Source organism: Oxyura jamaicensis, chromosome 1 (assembly GCF_011077185.1).
Source record: "Oxyura jamaicensis isolate SHBP4307 breed ruddy duck chromosome 1, BPBGC_Ojam_1.0, whole genome shotgun sequence".
NCBI lineage: Eukaryota > Metazoa > Chordata > Aves > Anseriformes > Anatidae > Oxyura > Oxyura jamaicensis.
The window spans coordinates 123,629,411-123,653,446 of NC_048893.1; the positions used below are offsets into that span (position 1 = coordinate 123,629,411).

The 24,036-nt window shown below is 37.9% G+C and overlaps 1 protein-coding gene across 7 annotated transcripts in view; it reads left to right on the top strand.

Moving 5' to 3' along the window:
* The window catches only part of SH3KBP1 (SH3 domain containing kinase binding protein 1), a 222,977-nt gene that overhangs the window by 118,040 nt on the left and 80,901 nt on the right, over positions 1-24,036 (top strand). For 6 of the 7 annotated variants that reach the window (XR_004749331.1, XM_035321155.1, XM_035321408.1 and 3 more), the window contains 3 exons: positions 6,151-6,274; positions 11,546-11,620; positions 22,438-22,634. Coding sequence is in view for 6 of the 7 variants with exons in the window: in XM_035321155.1 (XP_035177046.1) it covers positions 6,151-6,274; positions 11,546-11,620; positions 22,438-22,634 (396 nt within the window). In the remaining variant the exon portion in view is untranslated. The remainder of the gene's footprint in view (positions 1-6,150; positions 6,275-11,545; positions 11,621-22,437; positions 22,635-24,036) is intronic. The other variant, XM_035321302.1, reaches the window with a different exon arrangement.

Here is a 24,036-nt window from a genome sequence, read left to right on the forward strand (position 1 = left end):
GGGATGAAAGAAATTTTAGCAGTTAGTGTGTGCAGTTTTTGGAACTGAGAGTGAAGTAAGGTCTTCAGACCTAGGAATGGGAGTTTATCCCTACTTCCTTTGTCCCCTTTCTCTCTTTTTCCCCTTGAAAGTTAATGCTTCCAGAAGAGGGCTGGCAGAAAGGAACGCAAGTCTGCTTCTCAGCTGCCTCCCTTAGTGCCAAGCGTGTTTCCCCGCTTGGGGTTACAATCATACCCCCTGGTGATATGCTGAGCATGAGGATGCCTTCCTTTCTTCCAACTTGGCCTCAGGGTGCTGTGAAACACCTGAGGTGAGTGGCATCTAAAGCTGCTGCCAGTCATTCTTCCTGGTGCCAACAGATAAGATACTTTTAGAAAGGGCTTACATGTCTGTGGTAGTCGTAGATACTATTGGAAATTCCTGTTGTGTTAGAAGTTGTTTGGGTTTGCACGGTGGATTAGAACAACAAGTGTGGTGGTATTCTGATTTTCTAAGCAAAGAATTTAATAATTCTTTGAGAGTATTTGGATTGCTGAAAAAAGTGTGAAATTTGCTTTCAGAGTTTATAATGTCACCAGATAGATAGATATTCTTGGAGGGTGTATGTTCACAGTTCCTTCCTATTTTCTAAATAGAAATTAATTATAATAAGTTCAAATAGTCATAACAATAGATAAAAATGTTTGTTGTTAAACTAGAGGTTTCCATTAGTGCAGACTGCTACCCGTGAGACATTAATTAGAGATTTAAATTAAAAATGCGTTTGAAACTAACAAGAGAAGCATTTTCATTATTGTTTATGTTCACGTTTAATGTGTGATTGATAGCTTTTTGCTTGTTATTCATTTTCCTAGTTCATTAGTTATAACTCTAATTATAGTTGTCCCAAGTACAACTGGAACTAATTGTCTTATTAAATGCAGATATCTGAATTCCAGTCATCTTTCACCCTTACACTTCCACGGCATACCAGACAATTAACCTGTAGCATCAGAGTAAGGACATTTGGCGTGTCATTCAACAGTGCTGAGCCTGCTAGCACTTGGGATTATTCTGTCATTGTACTGCTATATACCTTGTGGCCTCATCCATGGAGTTAAACTCACAAATAAGTCTTTGGCTGAGACGGGCTGTAATACCACTGAGCTTATCCTTTGACTTTTAATTAACAGCGCCATATATTACATGATAAAATCCTATAAAAAACTCATTTGAAATTATAAAAATGCAGACTCAACTTTTTACAAATCTAGCGCTCCTTTTGGGCAAGGTTGTGGATGGGCTTTTTTGGTCGAAACAATATAAAGTGCTTCATCCCGTTTCCAAGAACAAGGCGAACACTGGGGATTGAGCTGGACTCTCCCTACAGTTAATGTATTTTGACAACTGGAGAGTTGAAGGGGGAAATTTTTTAACAGTGACAAGAGACAGTCTGTGCCACAATTTCCGAACTGTATAATACTGCAAGAAAGTAGCTGGGAGTGAATGCTGGGGTTCTAAGTCTCTTGGTTACTGTTCTGTGAAATCTTGTTGTAAGGTGTTTTTCCTCAACCTCTGCCAACAGGTTGTTTGCAAGGGCTTCCATGACTACTGCTTCGCTGGGCAGTTCCTGTGGGATGCAGGTCTTCTATGGGTTTAAGGGTGCAAGTACCTATATTATTAGGGTCATCCAGTATTAGGGTCACTCCAGTTCTACGTGACAGCTTTCTCTGTCCCTCAGTTTTTTACTTAGAAAATGATGTTAATCAATCAATCAATCAAACAAAAACCAACAAAACACACAAAGCATTTTGACATTGGAAAATATCTCAGAGGCAGAGTGGAATCCATTATACAAAGTACTTGCGTAGTTTTTAATTCTTCCAATCTGCACCAGAATTGTCAAACAGCTTCTAGCTGTGCTGTAGCAGAACCCCAGGGGCTGGTCAGCATCTCAAGGCTATGACTGGTGCTGAATGCAGTCTCAGAACAAGCCATCAAGTGGCACTGTAGGCACCACGTTCAACTGAGGTCTTGTTTCCAAAGTATCTTTTCCCATTGGCTTCAAATATGATGTGTTTTTTCACCTCTTGATTTTTTAAATTTTATTTTTAATTTCCTTTCAGCACACGTATGCTTGTGTCCTTCAAGCTCAAGATCTTCCCTTCAGGACTTACAAAATAAGGAAGGATTTTTTCTTTGATTTTTGTGCTCTACTTTTCTCTAAGCATAGGAAATTTTGTTGACCTTGGGCCTCTCTCCTTCCTGTTGCCTGTGTCTGGCAGTGCTTTTATTCCTGGGACTGTATTTTAGTTTTAACAGCACAGAAAGACTGTTCTTATCCAGGGAGACTTTCTCCCCCATGAAGAGAAAACCTAAAAGTAGCACCATTTCCTCACTTGTGGAATAACTTAATCTTGGAGTCCTGGTGACCTACTGAAGTGCTTATGTTTTCTTTGGTTGCATTACAGTTGTAGAATAAAACTGCTTTCACAGTCTGAAATAGATCTATTATGTTTGCCTGAAGGCTTGAACTGCTGTCATATTATATTATTCTTTTTGTACTTTAAATGTGGAAATAGGCTGATTTCAAGATATTTTTGTTGATTTCTAAGAAGCCAAATGTCCTAACATATGTGTATCCTTTGAGTACTTCTTGTTGCATGTCTGAATGTCCCGCGAGTATAATTCCATTTCCACAGTATTTCTCTTGAACATCTCATTATTTGTTCTTTATATGATTGATATAAGTAGCGGTAGCTATAACAAACACAATTTGACTAAACACTCATTTTCTAATAAAGTAAAACAGTATATTTTGAATGATTTTTATGTGTATTTTTCTTTTACAGTTTCTAAAAAAAGTGCTTGCATCAAACAAGCTCTACTGAATGAGCAACTCAATTAAAAAGATAGTACAAATATTCTTTCTTCATTGAAAATGTAAAAAAGAAAAAATCCAAATGATATTGGAAGAACATTTGAGTGTTGCTTAAATATTTTGTAGATTAAATTTCCCTTTCAGTCCCAAAAGGGAGGCTTCTTAATGGAAAGTGTTTCTCAAGAAGTGATGTGCCACTCTCTGGTTATACTGTCGTTTGTATCTTACTCAATCTCATTCAGTCATTGGACTGCCTATAGCTGTCTGCTACTGAATCTGTCCCTGACCCATGTTTAACACTGAGTGTGCTGCAGTCAGGTACGTGTTACCTCCTAAATATATGAATTGGACTAACGAAGTGTCTTCAGTGGTTCCTGTCTGTTTTTGCTCTTCAAATGTGGTGTGACAGCCCTACTGGCAGCCTAGGGGCTTGGCAAGACAAGGACGTGCCATGCCTTCCCAAAAGACGTTAAGCAGATATAACACATTGAAAACATTTCTTGAAAATACCTCTGGCTATGGCCACTTACCATGAGCATGTTGGAAAACGTTGTTCTAACTTTAAAACAAAACTTTACATTCAGACTGAGCTTATCTTGGTGCGCGTGATGTTATGAATAGCAAAACTTCTCTTCAGGTTTAGGGCCACTGAGTGGATGAATCCTCCTGTTTAGTTTGGTTCAGTACATGAATGGTGAGCATAAATTAGGAGCTAAATGCATAAATCCTGAAAGCACTTTGTTATAATAGTATAGTAGCAAATTTTATTGAGTGCTTGTACCTCCAGATGGATTACCCCCATGAATAATGGATTTTCATTTGTAGGTTTTATTGGCTAGGAATTATTGCAACATTTCAAACCGTATGGCAATGGATTGCCCCAATTTGGGATAACTAAATCCTGGGGGTATTTTAGTGTCTTTTTTATTATATGGATTAAACTCTAGCTGGTGTGTTTTGAGGCTGATAAAAGCATCTAGCAAGTAGCTATAGTGTTTAACAATACTTGCAGCTTTTGATTCTTTTGATGAAAAATTTAAATCTTTTGGAGGCATAGTTTGACCTGCGCCTGTGATGTCTTGCTAACCTTCTGTGTTTTCTTTCGGAAAGAATCTGGTTATGGCTTCAGATTTCTCTGAATTTGTAAAATTATCAAACACAGCATGGTATTTTCACATAACTCATTCTTGTATCAGCTGGAAAACTTAGCAGCTAATGAATGCTGTGAGTATATCTGCATCCAATGCAGATATCTATAGATTTTTGTGCATGTGTATTTCTGTACGTGTACATATGGATCCCCACATAAAGAGTGCAAATGTTAACTTACAAGATAACTGTGAAGTGTTACCCAGGAAGAAGGAAGCAGGAGAAATACTTGAGGGAGAGATGGAGCTGAGTGGTATAGGTCACCTTATTTCTGTTAAGTAATCACAACAGCTTGCAAAGCAGAGGTCTTGGGAACTGTGTAATTCCACTGTGCTTAATCTTCTGGTCAATCAGCTAATGCAGTTACAGTTTAATGTTTAGCTCTAATCAATAGAGCCATCTGGGTATAGTGCATCAGAAAAACAGAAATACGTTATAGTCAAAGAGTCTTGGCCATTTTGTGTATTTTCTATATCAAGATAAATATATAGATAATTAAAGATATTATTTGTAGAGACTGCAAAGTGTTGTGGATCATACAGTTTCAGTTTCAGTTTTCTGTGTGTTTTTTGGTTTGGAGAGAACAAAAACAAACATTAGCATTCAGAGACTTTGAGACTATCATGAAAAACACTTCACTGAAGTCGCTGAGTGATTTGTATGCATTGTCCTCTCTGAAGTATCAGCAAGATAATAGCCATTATTGCCAAAGTTCTGCCTGACCTCACTGATATTACTGATGCATTAGGGGGGAAAAAAGAGAGAAAATTTGTCATGGACAGGTACTGAGATTAAGTGAAAATAGCTGTGGTAGCCTGAACTGCTTTCAAATTTAAACAAAAAATCAACCGAGGAGGACAGGAAATGTGCTAAAAGGATGGAGATGGAGAAAAAACACAGGAAATACTCTGACCCTGAAGTAATAACAATTTTCTTTATAATAGAATTGTACTTGTAGCTAAAATTAAAAAAAATGTAACCATTCTTCTGCAGTTTGTCAAAATTTTTGCTTGTGTTTTATAAAGGTAAAAAAATATCTATTTTCTAAGAGCTCAACATTTGCACAGACAAGTGATATGAAACTTTTTTTTTTTTTCAATATTAGTTAGCTGTACCATTTAAGTTAAAGGGTTGGTTTGTTTTTTGACAGGAGATGTCAAGACCCTCAACTTGTAACATAACTAGGTTTTCATAACTCTTTGGAGGGGGGACAGGGAAGAGATGGGTCAAACAGTATTGGACGCTGATGTATCACAGACTGGTGTTGTCCTCCCCTGTCATTTTTCTGGTGAATGAACAGTGTCTGACAGATGGAAAATACTTATCTGTCAAGGGTGTGTTTAAGCTGATTCATTAGGAAGTCATTTCTTGCTGCCCCACTATAACCTAAAGGCATCTGGTTCCTAAGGGCTGTCATTTCATTGTATGACACTGCCACTCTGTCCTGAATGGGTTATACAGGAGGGAGTTAGTCATTTTTAAATGGTGTTTTCTCTTGGGATTCAGCTAGGAAGTGTCTATTCTTTCTGACCATATTACCATTATTTATTTCAGCAGCTCTTTCTAACTCTTCTAGAGTCAAATATGCATCAATACTGTTTACTCTGTAGAAATACCATAGATTTTCTACATTTACATATCAGTGATGTGACAATATTCCTAATTCTCCTAATGGAGAATTCCTAATTTTGCTGGAGAAGGCAGCAATATTCATATGATTTATATTAAGATTGAAATTGAAAGTCTTATAATGTGTAAATCATGTATATTACGACAGTTATGAGTAGGAGTATAACGTGCACTGAAAATTTAGTAATTGAACTGATATCCATAAAAATTGCCATGTGGAGACACTTTGTGCTCTCCAGTTGTCCTTTTATCCTTTTATTTAATGCTTGTCCATGCTTCTGACTGAACCAACACTGCTAACATTTACAGATGGGTGCATGCATCTTTTACTTTAGAAAGAAGAAAAGAGAGATGCTCCAGTTTGGAGCCTCAGCCATATGCATATACCTGAAATTGATTAAAACTGCTCAAAATCATTACTGTTGTTATTGAAAATCATGTGTGGAATGTAACTCCATAATGTGTTGCTTATGTTAAACCTTATTTATTTATTTATTTATTTTTTGGTGCAGGTAGAAGAGGGCTGGTGGGAAGGTATACTTAATGGAAAGACGGGCATGTTTCCATCCAACTTCATAAAGGAACTGTCTGATTCTGATGATGTTGGAACAGCACAGGAAGAGCAAGTAAAGCCAAGTAAGGAGAACAATTACTGTTGATGTTCTGGATGTATGTCTGCGTGCTTAGCCAACACATTGAGAGGGTAGTGCATTCTTATATCTTTCTTCAAAGTGTTTTTGAATGCCTTGTTCTTAGTTTATGCTGTGAAAGGGTCAGATGATGGTGCTGAGTCCTGGCAATACTAGTTGGTGATGCTACCTGAGTTAAGACTTGCCCAGCTGCAACAGACCAAGAACACAGAAGGCAATGATGATTAGGGGCTTTGTATTTCCAAATGAATTAAGATTTTTTTTTGTCTTTAGATGTGGAAACTGAGCAAAGTAACCAAGCATTTCCGAAGTGGCTGTGCTTATTTAAATGAGGGATTAAAGTGCCATACCTTCTTTAATGACTCCAGTAGATTTAAGGATTCATAATTATTGGTGTGGGACATGCGGCACTTTTTCCCTCCAGGTGCTGAGCATGTTACTATCACCTCCGTCACCCACTGCCCCAGCAGCCAAAGGGAAAAAGGCCTGAACTGGGACATGGACTTTGTTCTCTCACTTACAGTGGGCCAGTACTGCTGCAGGTGAAAAGCATGTTTGGTATCTAAGTATGCAATAGTATAAGCATGGTAGTGGGTTATCCTATTTATAGCTTCCCTTGAAGAATAACCTGAACCAAAAGTATGCTGTTATATCAAATGGATACTTGTCGATCTTCATGTTTTTTTTTTTTCTTTTTTTTTTTTTTTTCTGTTTTTCAAATAGATATTCTTGTTACCTCCTAATTCAGCGGTCAATTTGGAATCCTCAGTGAAAAGAAAAAAAATCAATTGTATTGACATATTTCAGGATAATTCCACATTTACCTACCAAATTCTTCCTTTACAGTCTGTTTACTCTCTTCAGCAGTGCAGATACTCATTGCTATATAGTATGCTTCTGAGATCTCTGCAACAGATAAAAGTGAAAGGGCTCCCAAGGTCTTTGCAAGCTTATTTCAGCTGAAGTTTACCAAAGGCTCTATAGCTCACTCTGCCAGTGAAAGGCAGAAAAATATGCTTCTTTCTTTTAGCTATTTCTTTTTTTTTTTTTCCTCTCATTTTTTCCACTTAAGGTAACTTTATCTTTATTCCATCCCACAGAAATAAGATTCTGAGAAACCTTGCTTATGCAATGATGAAATATTTTCCAATTGTTTTTGTAATGGAGTTCTTACTCATGCGTAGTATGTGTAGTGGCACTGGAGACCTAGGCATGTGGTCAGTGCTGCTAATGGTGTTCCCTCAAACCTGAATGAAAATATTTGTAAAGAAGTTAACAATTTTATTGTGATGGAAAGGGAAGAAGGGCCTTAAGTGAAGTTGGGCATTTCAGTGAGACTGCAAACTGCTGTCTGTAACTTGAACCATGAATTTCTGTTATAAGCACAGTGAGTCTTGGAAGAAGTAATTGTATAGATGTAGTTTCAGCTCTGGGTTCTATAATGCTTGGTAGTCTATAAATGAAAAAGGTAAGTGATACTGTTAGGGATGCAATGCCCCAATTCTATCCGTATGAATGAATATTTCTTCCCCCAGTAATATGGTAATAGTTTGTTTGTAATGAGCATCCTAAAAATGTCTTTTAATATAAACAAGCATTGCAAAGCATAACTGTAGCCACAAATCATTAGACTGCTCCATCAACACCCCTAATGGCATATACTCGTGGTATCAGTTTTGTGTGCTGGTTTTGTCTGCCAGTGGAATCTATCATTTGTGAGACTTGTATTGAGAAGATACCAGCAACGTAGATACTGGTTTTGTCTCTTTAACTAAACTGAAGATAGCTGTAGCTGAGAGATGAGTATTATTTCTCTTTTATTTGGAAGTTAACCATTTGGAGGTGCTTTGTGGGTAGCTAAGATGATGTGTTATTAGGAGCTATTTTCTAAACTTGTAAAACAGAATTCTGTAAGCCTCTTAAGAGAGAAAAAGAGACTCAAGGAATGTTGAAATTCTTATGGAGGCTTTCCTGCTTTTTTTTAACTTTTTTTTTTTTTTTTTTTTTTTTCTGAAAGTAACACCACGAGTTTCAGAAGTTCATTTTCCTAGCAGAAGAATGGGAAATATGCAATGGCACAGTTCTTTCTATATGCATAATGTAATTTTTATGGGTGTTACACTCTAACACATGGTGCTTTAGGAGGCTATATTCAGGTACCCTGACTATCTGTATTTGAAAATCTCTATAATGAGATAGCAATTTTTTCTGCAAGTTTATACAAATAACTAGGAGAGAGAATCTCATTTCAAGCATCTGTGCTTATTCTTTAAACACAGCAATATAAAAAACAAGAAACCAGTGGATGGTTTGGGCATTAGGCCTACATAATGTTCTAGGTAACACCTCGTAAGGGTGTACATGCATGCATGCCTGTAGATCGGCTCCTTCCTCTGTGAATGACAAGACATGAGAGAACATCAAATCTGCAATAACTTCTTTTTATTTCACTGGAAACATTATTTGAACATGTCTGTGTCACAGGACTTTGTAAAGCAGAAATATGGAACATGAATTGTAGATTTTTAAGTTATTTTCTGGGTGAACACTCAGATCCAAGAGGCTGTACCTATGCATTGAAACAGACACTTGGATGGTCAGTGAGGTTCTACACAGTTTCTAGAGGGTCCTAAAATAGATTTGGGGTATGGCTCTGCAATCTTGCGCAGCAGCCTTAAACTCAGCAACGTAGCCTATAACATGGCTAAGGTAATGCTTGGCAAGTTCACTGCAAGACTTGGAATAGTAGCATGGGATCCTTGGAGAAAGAGCACTGTGCAAACAGGAGTGTTTTATTTTGTTAATACTTAAACATAATCTGTTAGTTAAACTTAATGTTTTAATTACATTTTAATAACCCTCTCCAGAGAGAACCATTTGGAAGTGCAAACATATTTTTTGTTGAGCTCAGCAGAAGCAATACAGAAGAGAGAAATAATACAGCTTGGCTTTTTAGGAATAAAGATAACGAAAACGCATATTCTTCTGTCACTCTGTTGCAACCTACAGAGACCTAATGAGGAAAAAGATGCTGTCTGTTTTTATTGTTTTTTAATGTGTCCATGTACATTTTACAGCAGATCAAAGTAAATGGCCAGAAGGAATTGGCTTGGTTTCTTTTCACACTCCGCCATAGAGTAACCTCAGAAATTTCCCCTTAACTGAAAGGGCTGGGAACCTGTGATTTCCCTTAGGTGGTAGATGCTCAGCAGATTAGAAAGTGAGACTGTTACAAGATCAAAAGATCTATCTATCTATCTACGCATACTTATTTTAAATATTTGTCCCAGCTGTAAGGTGATTTCCACCTTTTTTTTTTTTTTTGTCTTCAAAGACACATTTCAAAATATGAGTAGGGAGGGGCTCAAGTACCCTTAGAGTGAATAACAGTTCTTTGTTCTTTAAAGCATCCCCTTAAATTAGAACATTGTTTTTCTCTGAGGGAAGGTTACACAGCAGGAACGGGAAGTATACATTATAATTTTATTGCTATATTAAATGTATACATGAATTATACGGCTAATTAATTTTGAGATTTCTTAGCCATCTAGTATTAATTTTAAGAATATTTTGTATACTGCATCTTGTTATTACAGTCTGTGGAGAAGCAAGAAAGCTGTCCCATAATCTAATGAATTACATCTGATAATCACAACTTATTATTGAGATGATTTCAGAGGCATTTTAGTATGTTCATGGCAATGTCATGGCAACATTTAAAGGTAGCCTGTTACATGTTTGTCTGTTCAGAAGTTGCTAGGCCTCATGTTAGGTATCTATTACTTTTAGAAACCTGTTAATGATGGCTACTGAGGAGTCATGATTGCAGGAGATAGGACCGGTGATAGACTCAGCAGCTGATGCTTCAGTCAGGCAACTTGGTGTATTTTGTATTCTTAAAGCTTTCTGATATTCATTCCTGTGGCTCTGGTTCTTTTCACTGTCATGAAGCTTAACATGCCTTTCTCTTAGCAATTTCTTAACTGTACCTTGAATGTTTTAATGGCATTCTTTGAATGGTATCTTGTAAAAGCAGGGTGGAAAAGTAGATTTGCAGCATTTTTGCTTCCTCATTATGTAAAAATAAGACAATGAAAACCTTGTGCTGTTAATTAAACTACAGGTACAAAAGAAAGAAAGAGATTTTTACAATATATAAATAGGTATAGTGTTTTGTTTCCTGAAAGTCCAACAGAATGACATGCAGGAAAAAATATAATCTACATTTTTGGTACCAGAATGCGTGGATGCTATATTGAAACAATTCACATGTACTGGCTATTTTGCTATAAAGTTATACTGAATAAGTTCATTTTTATGATTGTATACCTAGGTGATCTTGACAGCAAGCTGACATTGGTATATTTTTGGGCTTGCCTGGATACCTTGGGTTAACAAAACTAAAAGTGACACCTCAAATGCTCATGTCCTTTGCCTTCACTTGAATTCCATACCATGACTGCCAGAGCAAGAGTTGTCTTGCTATCAAGGAAAAAAAAAACAACAAACGCCAAGAAATTCATGGTTTTGATAGTGGAAATGTTATCTTAAATATCCAGGATGGGAAGTGTTTTTCTTTTTTCATTTTTCTTTTTTATTGTTTTCCTTTTTCTTAAAAAAAAAAAAAGTTTTTGTGTTTTGTTTTTTGTATCCTATTCCTTCAGCAAAGCATTGTTTAAGACAAGGTCCCATGTCCAAAATATTTCTAATAAATCCTCTTGGAAAGATGCAGTATTTTTGATGCTCACAGGATCCTGGTATATTAAAGAAACCTGAGTGTTTCAGTGCCCTCTTTGGATGTCAGCTGTGCTTGTTCACTACATCTGCAACAGGAGTGTTGAGCCACTGTGAGTACATCATTGCAGTACTGATTTTTTTCAGGCTTCCCGTGCGCTCCATGACGGGGCTGAATAAGACAGACAAATCATTTAATTTGCAAGTTATGCATCTTGATGGACAACAGACAAAACCTAAGAAAAAATGCATTCTGTTGGACATTGTAAAGAACAGCTTTAGCAAAATCATGAGATTGTCTTATCTGACATACATGCAGTAAGAACATTTTAACTTCATGTAAAAACAGATACTTCTGTTAATATTCTCGTTGTTTTGCTAATGAGTCTTTAAAAATGTTAGTGACTGAAAATACAGATTAAAACCTCTTCCTCTCCCTTCTTTTTACCATCATTCGATCTCTTCACCCCCACCCCACCCCTTCTCTTTTTTTTCCCTCTTTCCTTCTCTCCCCTGCTGTCAGGAAAATCTGCCTTTGAAGGGACAATTCTGTACAGAGTGGCACCGGCAAAGATTGACAGCTACAGACGCTATAACAGTGAGTGTGTTTCAAAATCAACAAGCAATAGCTTCAGTCCTCAGTACCTGTTTGATTTATCTACACTTGTAAAGTGTGCCACTGCTACTCACTTACAGCTACCCTACATGCATATATATCTGTCTGTAAGCTAAAGTCGGTTTGCTGCTGATGAACTGCCTAGCCTTAATGCAATGAGAATGCACTCGGTCCTTCTGTGCATGTATATGTTATGTCTGTATAATGTATGTGTGTAAGGCCACAATAAACTGTAAATTACATCGGACGTTTGGGTTTGCTATGGATTGAAATGAAAACCATTTAGTCCCATCAATTTTGCCACCTCTAACATGAAGACTATTGATAATAACCACAAATCTTTGAATTAAATCTCCATCTGCTCTAAAACTGAAGTTCCCATTATAATTGCTGAATTCATTGAATATGCTGTGCTTTTCTTAAGAACAACGTGGCTTTTGTTTTGTTTTGTATCAATTTTACCGCATGCTCTTCTTTTGGCATTCTGTCTTTGACAGCTATTACTCACAGCATTTTGGTTGGTAGGTTTTTCTGCCAAGGAAGTAGGTAAAAGATATAAAGCTACTTTCATTTCATGTTCAGGTTTTTGCCTTCTGCGTTTTGGAAGCATGGAACATATGCTGCTTTTCATATGCTTTTACTACCCTGTTAATACAGGAGAGGATAGTGGCATCAGATGCAAGACTGAGGAAGCAAGGAAGATGGAAATCTGTCCTTCCACCTGCTTCTCATCCAGAAATCTAGCAGAAAGAGATCCTACTGAGTCACATTCAGTGTGACTAAGTACAAAGTGTTCAGTCCTGTCCTCCGGTGAAGAGGATGTTGTGCTAACTTTGGCATCTGATTTTATCTCAGCCAGCTTTCTCTCCAGAATACCCAAGCTGTGCTGCCCTTCCTTCTACTCTCTGGGTGGGGGCGTTTGCTTTTCCTACCCCTGTGGAATTATGTCTTCAGCATATTCACAGCAAAGGATGAAGCAGTCGAAGTGATAGTCGTCTATGCTGATAACTTGCACTTGCGCTTTTGTTGTTGTTTGAGCAAAAACTGAAGTTTCATCTATGTGTGCAGCTCTATTTCCCCTTGGAAAATGATCTCCCTGTCTACCAGAATTCACCTTTTCTCTGAGCTCTTCTCGAGCTTCAAACCAAGCTCTTGCTCTGGCTGGAGCAGACCATTGTGGCTTCATGTTTTTCTGCTGCATCTCACCTCAGAGCCTTCTTAACTGCCTTACTCAGAACGTGTGCTTCTTGCAGAATTCTTAGACCATCATGTTTTCAAATCTCCTCTGTTTTTCATGATGCATCCACCTATCTGATGAGGCTAACACAGATTTACAAAGTGTCTCTGTGGTGTATGTGACTTCTGGTTTCAAAATCTAGCTTCAAATCAGGTACAAGATCTGCCTTTGGAGCCTTAATTTCACAACAGTAAACTTTCTGGGCAGTGTTGCCCTAATGTTACCTTTCAGAGTTTTCTGGAAACTTGCTCTCCGTGCCCTGCCCATTCTTTATTAACAGTCAAATGGCCTTCCCTCTTTTCTGCAGCTACATAGGCAGAGCCTAAGTAAAATCAGGAAGAATTCAATCACCTGTCCAGTTGTGCTAGAGCTCTGCGTTTAGTTCTCCTTGATCTCAATCATCGGCCATGATCATGCCATGTTGCACAAAATAAATTTCAACAAACATTTCAAAGCACGCGTGGTTGGATAGGTATCTACAGGCATTCTTAATAACTAGCTGCAAGAAGACAGCCCACAGGAGATGTCTCCCATTGCCCAGGACAAACACCCATATGAAATTTGTTTTCCAAGCTGCCCAAAGATGTTGTGTTTGATACTACCTCCCTTGGCATTTGGTTGAGACTTGCACGTTGTTTTCATCCTAACGAGGTGTCTTGCTTTCCCTGTATAGCTGCATCTAAGAAGGCCAGATGTCCAACTACCTTTGCAGCCTGTTTGTCACTTACTGGGTTAAATCTGGGACTGAAACGGACGGTAGACAAAATCAGATCATCTGGGAAAGTGTTAAGCAAAGCGAGAGTTGGCATCGCTACTGTCAGAGATGTTATCTCCTGACTAACATGCAGAGAGGAGGTTTCATTATTCTTCCTGTTGCATCTGTTGGCAGCTCTCTTCCTGCATACTAATTTTCTTCCACAGCAGGCCTACTGAAGCAGGCCAGCCTGTTCCATTTTGTACCTTATCTGTGGCCCTTATTTTTAGGCTAATACCTGTGTGCTCATGTTTCCAGTGAAAACTGTTTGGAGACATCCCACAGGACTGTTTTCATTTAGGACCGTGGGTTTCAAACAACCCACAGCTTCTCCGATGTCAGGTTTCTGATTGCTCCATAAGCTAAGCACAAGTCAATTCATAGCTTCAGATTCCTTATGCCCAAAGGGTGCTTCGATTCGCCTGTACTGCATTGCATGAAGCGTTGCTCAACTTCTGAAGCAAGCTTCAGAAGAAAAATGCTTTTACTTTACAAACATGTGCGTAGTGCTAAAATAATTTCATTTTGAAAGCCATTTTGCAGCTGCTATGTTTAAAAGAAATTTTCTTTCTTAACCAAGGCCTGGAATAGCTAAATGCTGTCAAATTAGTTTGTAGCTGCTTCTAGAGATACTTTTCCCTGAAATATGCAAGACTGTCTCCTGCATAAGCAGCCAGCGTTGCCTTCACATGCTGACATGGCTTTTTCAGTCATTAGGATGCCAAACTCCACTCAGCAATAGCTCTAACTCCTTTGGTATTCTGCTCATTAACCTGCTGTCAGAAAATTTTTGCTGCTGCGTATGCTGGGTGAACACACAACAACAACAAATTACTTACTTGTCATTTTGTTGATCACAGCCCTCTTTTCTCTCATCCTAGAACTTTCCTGCATCTTGGATTTCTAAGTTTTTATTTATTTATCTATTTATTATTTTTACTGGTCTAATTTCTCTTTCTTCCTTCGCTTTCTTTTCCTTTGAAAATGCTACAACCGAGGAACAGGGCAGATAGAGTGCCTGACTTGACAAATATTTGCCTCTCTTTCCTTACACATGGACCCACAATGCTGTCAGTAATAGATTCTAGATATAATGGAAGAAGATGAGACAGGATCGTTGAAACAGAAGTATTCGTGAGTAACCTTAATTGTGTTTTCTATTGCTCCACCACAGTAATTTTTTTCCTAATCCTTGAGGAACAGTGTCTGGTCAGAGTTCAAAGAAATCAATATGGTTGACGTATTTGTGGTATTATTAACTCCATTTAAGAATGTCTGAATGTGAGCAAAGTGAAATGAGAAACCAGAATGTGGGTTTGAACAGTTCTGAAGAGGACGGTTACAAATTTTATTTCAGCTTCTAACTTGCTTACAAAGAATACCATATAATAAATACACAGCTGCTACAATGAAAAATAACATCTGACAAAGAACAATGCTAAAAAATGGGCGAGAGAAATATTTTTGATTAAGAATAAGCATCCTATTTTCTGGAGAACAAATGTACAGATGGCAAGCGATTGGGGGTGGTGGGTAGAAGAATTACGTTGCATTAAATCCTTCCAAAGATTTGGGATCCCATCAGCAAGTGGCTTTCCACGAGTCTCACTAAAGACCAGCTTTTGGTGAGTGGCAGGGAAAGAATCCTTTTGGCTGTGGTTGCTTATCTGTTCTTTCACATACAGTAACATGTTCCTGTACTTGGTGAGAACGCGGGTGATGACAAAACAGTTCCAAAATAAAGAAGGCGACAGTACAGCTGTAAAACTCCTGAATGAGTGGTTGTTTCTGTTTGCTCTTGTGGTACTCAGGGAAATGGCTGGGGATGAGGTGAAGCCACCAATTTCCTCATTGATGGCTCCGTGTTCATGCTGCAGAAGATGCTTGTAATGCATTGCCTGTAATGCATGCTGCTACGTGGTGCAGGACACTGCTCCCCTTTTCACTGCATGATATTTTGTGAAAGCATAAAAAACTTGGGGCTGTTTGTTATGTGGCAAGAAATGTGTTACGGAAAATGAATGTTGTGAAAGGAAATGATAAAATGTTTAGAATACAAGGCTACATTTCTTCAAGGAGCATAACCAAGAAGAACAAATAATGACTCATATTGAGGTAGTCTGCATCAACCATTTGTACGTGTATAATCACTTGGTTAAGAAGCATAAATGTGGTGGCTTTTTTTAAGTGTGAATTTATTAACCTTTTAATTTATGAAGGAGCAACCCAACTTTGTTTTACAGTCATTTTAAAAATCGAACTTCCTTTTCTGTTTTTGCTTTCCTTAATTGACACTACAGAACATTGTTAAAGATGTCTTCAGCAAAATACAGGACTTTCATAGAAAACAAGCTCAAGATAAGTACCTGATAGGCTCTATCTATGCATTCTGCCTTTGCCTCTGTAAGAGGAAAAGGAAGAAAGACGCTTCCTGTTTCATCTACTGCAGTTGCCATCTATGGCTTCACCTTCATTATCATTCACATCGGTCGCTCAGGAGCTCCACACCACCCTTCTCTAAATAGAAGGAAAGAACACGTTTCCCCTTGCCTTTCCTCCCTCCCATAAAAGGCAGAAATCCCAATAAGCTTCATTTACACAGTGCTTTATTCTATTAAACACAGCTGACAGCGTTTCTCTCTGGCTGCCAGACCAAATCAGGAGATCGTTTGTGTTGTCTCAGGTGTGTGCCTCTGAACAGCTGACCTTTACATGGCTTAACAGAGCTAGTCCAAGAAGAGCTTAGAGAGCCTGAGCATCCCAGGCTCACACATCAGCAGTGTTCTTGTCTTTTCCTCAATGCCAGAAAAAGTCTGTAGAGAGAACAATCCAGAATAAAAATTAAATTAGTAAATAATACCTTAAAATAGAAAGCTCTGTAAGGCTTACGATGTATTGCATTTTTCCTGCCATTTTAAGCTATTTAGAAACAATTCTTTTCCTGCTTTGAATGCAGTTAATTTTATCACAGCTGTTTATTTTTATTTTAACAGCTTTAGTTTACACAGCCCTTTATCATCCCTAAAAATCTTTCTGGTTTAGAATCTTGGTTTAATGCCAGCACAGCTCTGGGGATGTTGGCGAATTAAGTCTGATGTTGCGGTCTCTTCTTAATCCCTGTTTGAGCTAATCTGTTTTGGTACATTTCAGAATGTTGCTCTCAAAAGACCTGTAACTGGCACAACAGAAGTGTGGTATGTTTGAAATGTCGTGAGAAAACTAATATCTCATATATAGCCATAGAGGAAAAATATGTGTGAAGTGTGAAATTCCTCCAGACAGTGTTGTGAGAATTTAATCTTCATGAATACTAAATTATCTTGCACTTGTAAGGAGCATGAAGCAACCGAGAATCTTAGATCTCTGGATCTTTTTAAATAATGTTATGCCAGGAGTCCCATATCTAGTTCCAGCCAAAAGTTGGGACTCCTGGGAATTTTAACTCCTTGCTGCTGATGCTGCCCTTGGTCACGTTTTAGGAAGCTTGTTATTTACACTCAGACTAGAGCTCTGCCTTGTGGTGCTACAGATGATTTGGCGACAACAAATCAAAGCATCTTTGCTTATAGAGCCAGAAATGGGAAGTGATACTCAAAAAAGTCTTTATCTCCTTCATGAAGAAGGTATAAGGATCTGAAAAAGTTTCATACTAGTAGAACTGGTGGGACAGTAGGCTTGTTAGTAAGCACTAAGCGCTGTTATGTTCTTAGCTTGTCAGCTATCCGAATGCTGACAGAGAGCTGACATTTCTAGAAAATTTGCTGTTTAAAAAAAAAAAAATAGTAAGAGGCTTGACTAATGTAGCTTTTATCCTGTGCTGGATATATCTGAAGTATTTAATGACTAGACTTAATACCAAAATCATATTCAGTGTTTCTGAAGATAGTTTGATGAGCTGCTGGCCTTACTTTGTGCTGCATTCACAGCTCTGCTGCAGCTGCTCCGGTGTTGTCGTACTGCTTGTCAGTGGCAGATGACTGTGCCTGCTGAGACACACTCCAGGTTTTAATGCCCACTTAGCAACGTGACCTCCATGCTAACTGTAGCTCTTCTTGCAGAAAAAATCCATATCTTTAATTCATAATCTGCCAGTCTGTGTCAGTTGGGTTCCTGCATAGTTCCCAGCCCTATCAGTGGGCTGTATTTGTCTTTCAGGGAAACTGTCCACCCAGCGCTGTTCTCCTACTAAGCATTTTTTTTATTATTTTTTTATTTTTTGCAGTAATGGTGAAAAAGTCCATGCAAAGCTGAGGGAAAAAAGGAGGGTATTTGAGTCAGTAGGAAGAGGGGCAATTTTCTGGTTTTGGGAGGAGGGACAAGCTCAGAGCCCTGGGTCCCGGATTTTTATTTTTATTTAAGAGACTGGAAGGGGTCTGTATTGTGGAATAAAATCAAATAACATCCCCTTTGGAAGGCAAGAAAGGCTCTTGGATCACTCTCTGACTTCAGTTTTGCTCATCTCTTCATCTTGGATGAGGAAATTGCTAGAGGAAAATGCTTAATAAAATAGAATCACAGAGGCTTACATGTCTCAAGTTGAACTTGGGATATGATTGCAAAAATAGTATTCCTTGGTTTCAGTCAAAATGTGGAATAGCACCTTATTTTAGTCTCCACCACTGCAACTTTGTAGGAGAAACTTCTTTGTCAGGAAGGGATAGAAATTCAAACACGTGTTAAATAGATATAGACACATAAATTTATTTCAGTAAACAACCCAATGAAAAAGTAAGTGAGAGGAGAGTATTTGTCGTGCAAGAGTGGGCAGAGTATTGCAAATTCTTGCTTGCAAGTTCTGTATCTGCACAAATCAAAGATGTATATCTCAGGTACCTCGGGAAGAATTAAAATAAAGAGAAGGTCCCCTCAGCTTGTCTTTAATAGTAAGAGCATGTTAGATTAATTTCTGCATTATTGTTTCTTAATGTTGGTGTGCACGCGTTCATTTTATCTAAGATATTCTGAATTTCTACTGCGTATAGCCTTTCGTTGCTGTCACTTCTGCCTCTTTTCCACAGCCACCAAGTGATAAGAGCAAGAGCAGATACTTCTTGGAAAAGCTAGGGCTTTTATTCTCATTTATTTAAGTCCAAGGGAATCCTCAGTTTGTGTCAGTCAAAAATTAATAAATTCTGTCATTTTCCTAGTTCATCAGGAAGAATTATTTTAACTTTGAAGAATCTTTGTCAGGTTGGCTGCTGTATCTGACCATTCAAATGCAGTTTACTTTGGACAGGCATCACTTCAGTCCATTCTGTTCTCATTAAATAGATAGATAGATAGATAGATAGATCTGTTATTTCCTATTTAACTTTGTCACAGTATACAGTCTTGATAATAAAAGCTCTGTGGCAGCATTGAGAATGAAATGACTCTTGGATAACATCAAGCACAGATGGGCGATGCTAGGGAAGTCTGTTGTAAGCCTGAGGTGAGGCTTCTGATGTAAGGTGTGTTGTCTCATCATAGAAGAATGGTAATAGAAGATGAAGATGCCATAATGAAAAACAAGTGATTACCCAGAAATAAAAGCCTAATTCTCTTTGAGCCCTTGAGGTTTCTGATCTCTCTTTCATGCAGGCTTCAAAGAACTGAAAGTCCATATGACACCTGTTGAGTAATTCCCTTAATTACTTCCATATTTTATTTCCATCTACTGGCCAAGGTCCAGGTCTAGGTGCATGTCTTCTTCTCCCACAATTAGTGATGTGCAAAACCTATTTTAATAATTTATTTTAAAGACATGTTTTCCATTCAGGGCGTGGCTAAGAGAGGTCATGCATCCTATCAGTTAAACTCAGTTCCTTGTGGAGGGAGGTCTCTGTGCTGCTGCTTTTGTCTGTCACAGAGTAGTTTTAGGAGATCCTGACAAGGATGAAAGAGAGAACTTTTGCCAGAGGCTACTTTTCCTATCCCACATTAGGATAAGGAAGAAGATCCCTTGTTCAGGAAAGACAAAATGATCCCTATGCTTTGTACAGAATTTTGAGTTGTGGAGGTTTTACTCTTAGAAATATTATTCATTTTTCTTCTAGTGTTACTGCCCAAGTCACAACAAGGTTTATGAATAAGAAAAAGGCAGTGACTTTGCCATGCTGCTGATTTATACCTATCAGGCTTAATTAGTCTAGCCCTGCATCTCTGGGTGCCCCTGCATTGTGGAATGGCTCCGCTACAGACATCATCACCACCACCACAGCACAGACAGAACGCAATTGCAGTGAAGGCCTGAATTCACTCGTTATTGCTTTCATTGAGCCCTGGAAGAACTTCCTTAATGATGGCATGAATGCTACCGTTTAACTACTATGATAAACCGTGAAACCAGCTTTTGAGGTGTTAACCGAGGCCTGTTATGGGAAGACGAAAAGGTCAAAGTAAAAAGATCAAGGCCCCAGCGTATGTGAGAAAAGAGTCATACTGAGATTGCTATTGTTTAGAGTTCTTCTTAATTCAAATCCTGGGCAATTTATGGAAGAAATAACTTGTACAGTGGTATCTAAATCATACTGTTGCAGAATCAGTAATGTTATATGTATATTCGACAGGCAGATGTAGCAGCCATGCAGGAGGCCACAGATCCAAAGCAAGCATTTTGCTTAGTCTTTAGCATTTTTGTTTGTTTCTGAGCAGGAACTTTCTCTAATTCTGCATGCATGCTCCTTTCATTTCAGATACAGAAAATCCTCGAACAGAGCAGTATATCATAATTTTTCATAATTTGTCTCCTAAAACCATTCTCATGAAAAATCCCATCCCAATACACAATTCCTGAATTCCTCTCCTCACATCGCCCTGCTGTTAAAACCAATTTTAGCAGATGAGCCCCTCGCTTCCTTGCTTGTGAATTTGTTCGTGTAGGCCTCAGGACTTGTAGTGGTTTCTGTGCTTCATCAGAGAAGTTTAAAGTAGCTCTCGAAGAAGATCTTGTGTGTTACCAGTCTTGTTCCTTAACAGTGAATTGGCAGGAAGATAAGAAGACTCCCTGAAAGCAAGTTACCACTCATCAGAAGGACAGAAAGTTGTTGTGTGGAGACCTTAAAAATAAAACATCAAAACCAAAAACCATGCCCCAAGCTCCAGAAAAATCACTGTTTTCTGCCTTTGTTCTTAAAGATGGAATGAACCTGAAAGAAATTGCATGTGGAACTGTACCTTGAATTTCAGCTTTCATTTTCTGCTTGCCTTAAAATGTTTCCCATTCTGTGGATTTTTGGTCTTTTAAACCTAGAGCTGTCACTTGAATCAGGAAGGCAAAAGGAAAAGATTCAGTTGTTAGTATTAACAATTTTAGTCATAAAGATTTTCCCTGACCATCAATATATTCTCTCTAGGTAATTGCTCTATTTGACTTTAAAAATGGTTCTCGATTAGCTTGGAAATACTATTCAGATGCTTTCAGCTTAGATTGCTGTTTCATCCTATTCTTGCTACTTAAACATGTCAGAGAATTGTAGAATCTGAGGCATTGTTAGGGTATTGTAAAGCTTCCCACATGCTCTGCAACTTGCAAGCCATTTACAGGAATCCAGTAGACTCTGCTCTTATCTTAGTGTCATTTCTCTCCTCTTCATGGAAATATAGATGATTTTTGGATAAGACTATGCTTACCTAGGGGAAGAGGGAAAGAGATTTGTATGTAATCTCTACTTGATTTGTGGTGTCTAGAATTTAAGGATGATTCCTTCTTCTCTCCTGGCAGCCTTACGATGAAAATCCATTGCAATCAATTTGTTGACCTTGGTATAAGAAAAAATAAGCTGAGAACCTTATTTGATGTTTTTCGTTCTTTGACTCACGTGATCTATGTCTGTGGCACCATAAACGCTTCTAAGGGGAATAGAGAATTTGGGTTTGTTATTTCTAGGTCTAATTAGCAGTGTAGTATCTAGCATAAAGTGCTGTGTTTTTCCTGGAAACATAGTTAAGTCAATCTGCAACATAGGAAGGAAGGTGTAAATGATTCTGGGGACTGTTTCAATTGGAGGAAACTTCAGCGGGTCACTTCTGCTGCCAGCGGCTGCTTGGCTTGATTCTGCACCATCCTGTAGAGGACTGAGACGTCACCATATTGGATCTGTGGCCTCTGCTATTCAAACAGCGGAAATTTTCAGATAAGCACAGATAAATTTTCCTATTCACTGAGAGAAGAAATGCAAATCAGAGTGTCAGTTTTGATTTATTATATTCCTAGAGGATTGTGTGCATGGGTGCTTTTCTTATGAGGCTGTCTATACTGCAGAGAGATTTAATGTTCAGCAGGGAACACATTATGCAGCTTATTTGATTGCAGATTTGTTTAAACAGCTTTCAGCTTTATATTTCCCAGTTAGGTAATGTAACTTTAGATACTAATTGCATAATTGGCTTGATATGAGTCATACAGATTTAAGGTACAGTATGCCTGGTCTGACTGACTGTTAGCTTTAAGTGACTTTATACAATAGCTGCCCTAGAACTGATTTTAACTCTTTCATTTAATGAACTCTTTGGCAAATAATACGTGTCTAAGAAGGATTATCTTGGTACTCAAGGAATGGCTGTCTTCATGAATGAAGTTTTGATCCTGGAGCATGCATGTTTTGCGGATTGGTGTAAGCTCTAACGAGTTCACCAATGTGATGAAGTGATATGATTTTTAAAACTCCAAAATGAGCGCATGGCACAGAGAACCTCTTCTCTACCAGTATCTCAAGCCTTTGTTTTCCTTTAGAGTTTGGTGGGAGGGATCATGTTCTGGTCACAATCTCTTTTGGAAACAGGGATCTTCACACCTAAGATTCCTTCTTTTATTCCTCCATTTCCTAGGCTTAAAAGATACTACAGGCTCTGAGAGTGATGGTGGTGACTCTTGCAGCACAAAATCAGAAGGAGCCAATGGAGGCACGACAATCCAACCCAAAAAGGTCAAGGGTGTTGGCTTTGGAGATATCTTCAAAGACAAACCTATAAAACTACGGCCAAGGTCAATAGAAGTTGACAATGATTTTGTCTCAGTAGATAAGGTACGTATCATTTCTTAATTCTTCCTTTGTTGTTGATTTAAAGAAATTTTCATCCTGAAGTTCTAAATGCTATCACTGACAAGAACTTAAAGTTTTGTGGTCATTATTTCCTAATCTTTCTGTGGACGACACTCTGCTTTTTTCTTTTGCCACGCACTGGAAAGTGAGTTCTAGCGATGTCAACTGCCTACCAGAACTGTTACTTTGCTTAAAGATTTACTCCTCTGACAATTAATTGTCATTTTTTTCTAAGAAAATATTAGTTTAGAGAAGAAGACTGGAGAGGCTTTTTCATATTTGTAGTTGCTGCATTATAATAAAAAATAATTGCTAGTTCTTACATAAACTAAGAGGGAGATAACAGTCATTGTGTCATCAGCTGTCTGAAAAGGAAGATTTGGAAAATAGCTAAATACCTCCACTTAGTACTGGGTTCGTTAATTTAAAACGTGCTTGCAAAAGTCTTCTTTGTTTGATGGTGCTAGTAAAAGGGAAAGCTTATTTTTTATGGGTTTGTTCTATATAACATAAAAATGAAAGTCCTGAGATTAGCACTTGGGGAAAATTTTAACTTTCACAGATTGAAATAGACCATCTTTTTAGAGAGCATTCTTTGGTCTCTAGCCTCCAAAACTATCATTAAGTAAACTAGAAATGGAGACTATAAATCAAAATGAGATGTTTCTAATAACTGGAAATAACTTTTTTTTTTTTAACCACTTTTTGGAGGATGTTTGTTTTCATGGCTGCCTGAAATTTTATTCATACAAGTCCCGCATAAGGAAAATTCCTTTGTATATAGGATGTACCTGATAGCAGATGGACTTAAGCTTATACATGACTGTACGTAAGCATTTTTTCTGTATTCAGGACAAAAACTCCTTCAGCGTCAAGAAGTGCATATTTCAATAATGCAGTTTTACAATAAGTGAGTCATTATAAATCATTAATTTTCCACATGTAGGTATATAAAGGAAATATGCAGAAAAATTCCTAAGATAAACACACACAGAATTTACATGCTAACAGTAATAAAATAGCTAATAAAATTTGTGTTACAGCAACATTCACTTGTAAAATAAACGTAGGCACAGACCAGAATTCAGGTGTTACACTAAATGTAGTTCCCCTGAATTGGATACAGGCAGATAAGAATTTTCAATTGATAAGGCTCCATTAAGGCCACAGAAACGATTTCTTTTGTTTGCAGACTTACTATAATTGTAGCCATCTATAAAGTAGTCATTGTAAATGGGAACTGATTAAAATAAATTACATACTTCTTGAGCTCTGGAGTCCATCGCTTTAATATGAAGTACTCACAAAGTGCTTATGAAGTAGCCTTTGTTCACAGAAAGGAAGTCTTCACTTTATAGTAATGAGAAATCATACCTTTGTTTCT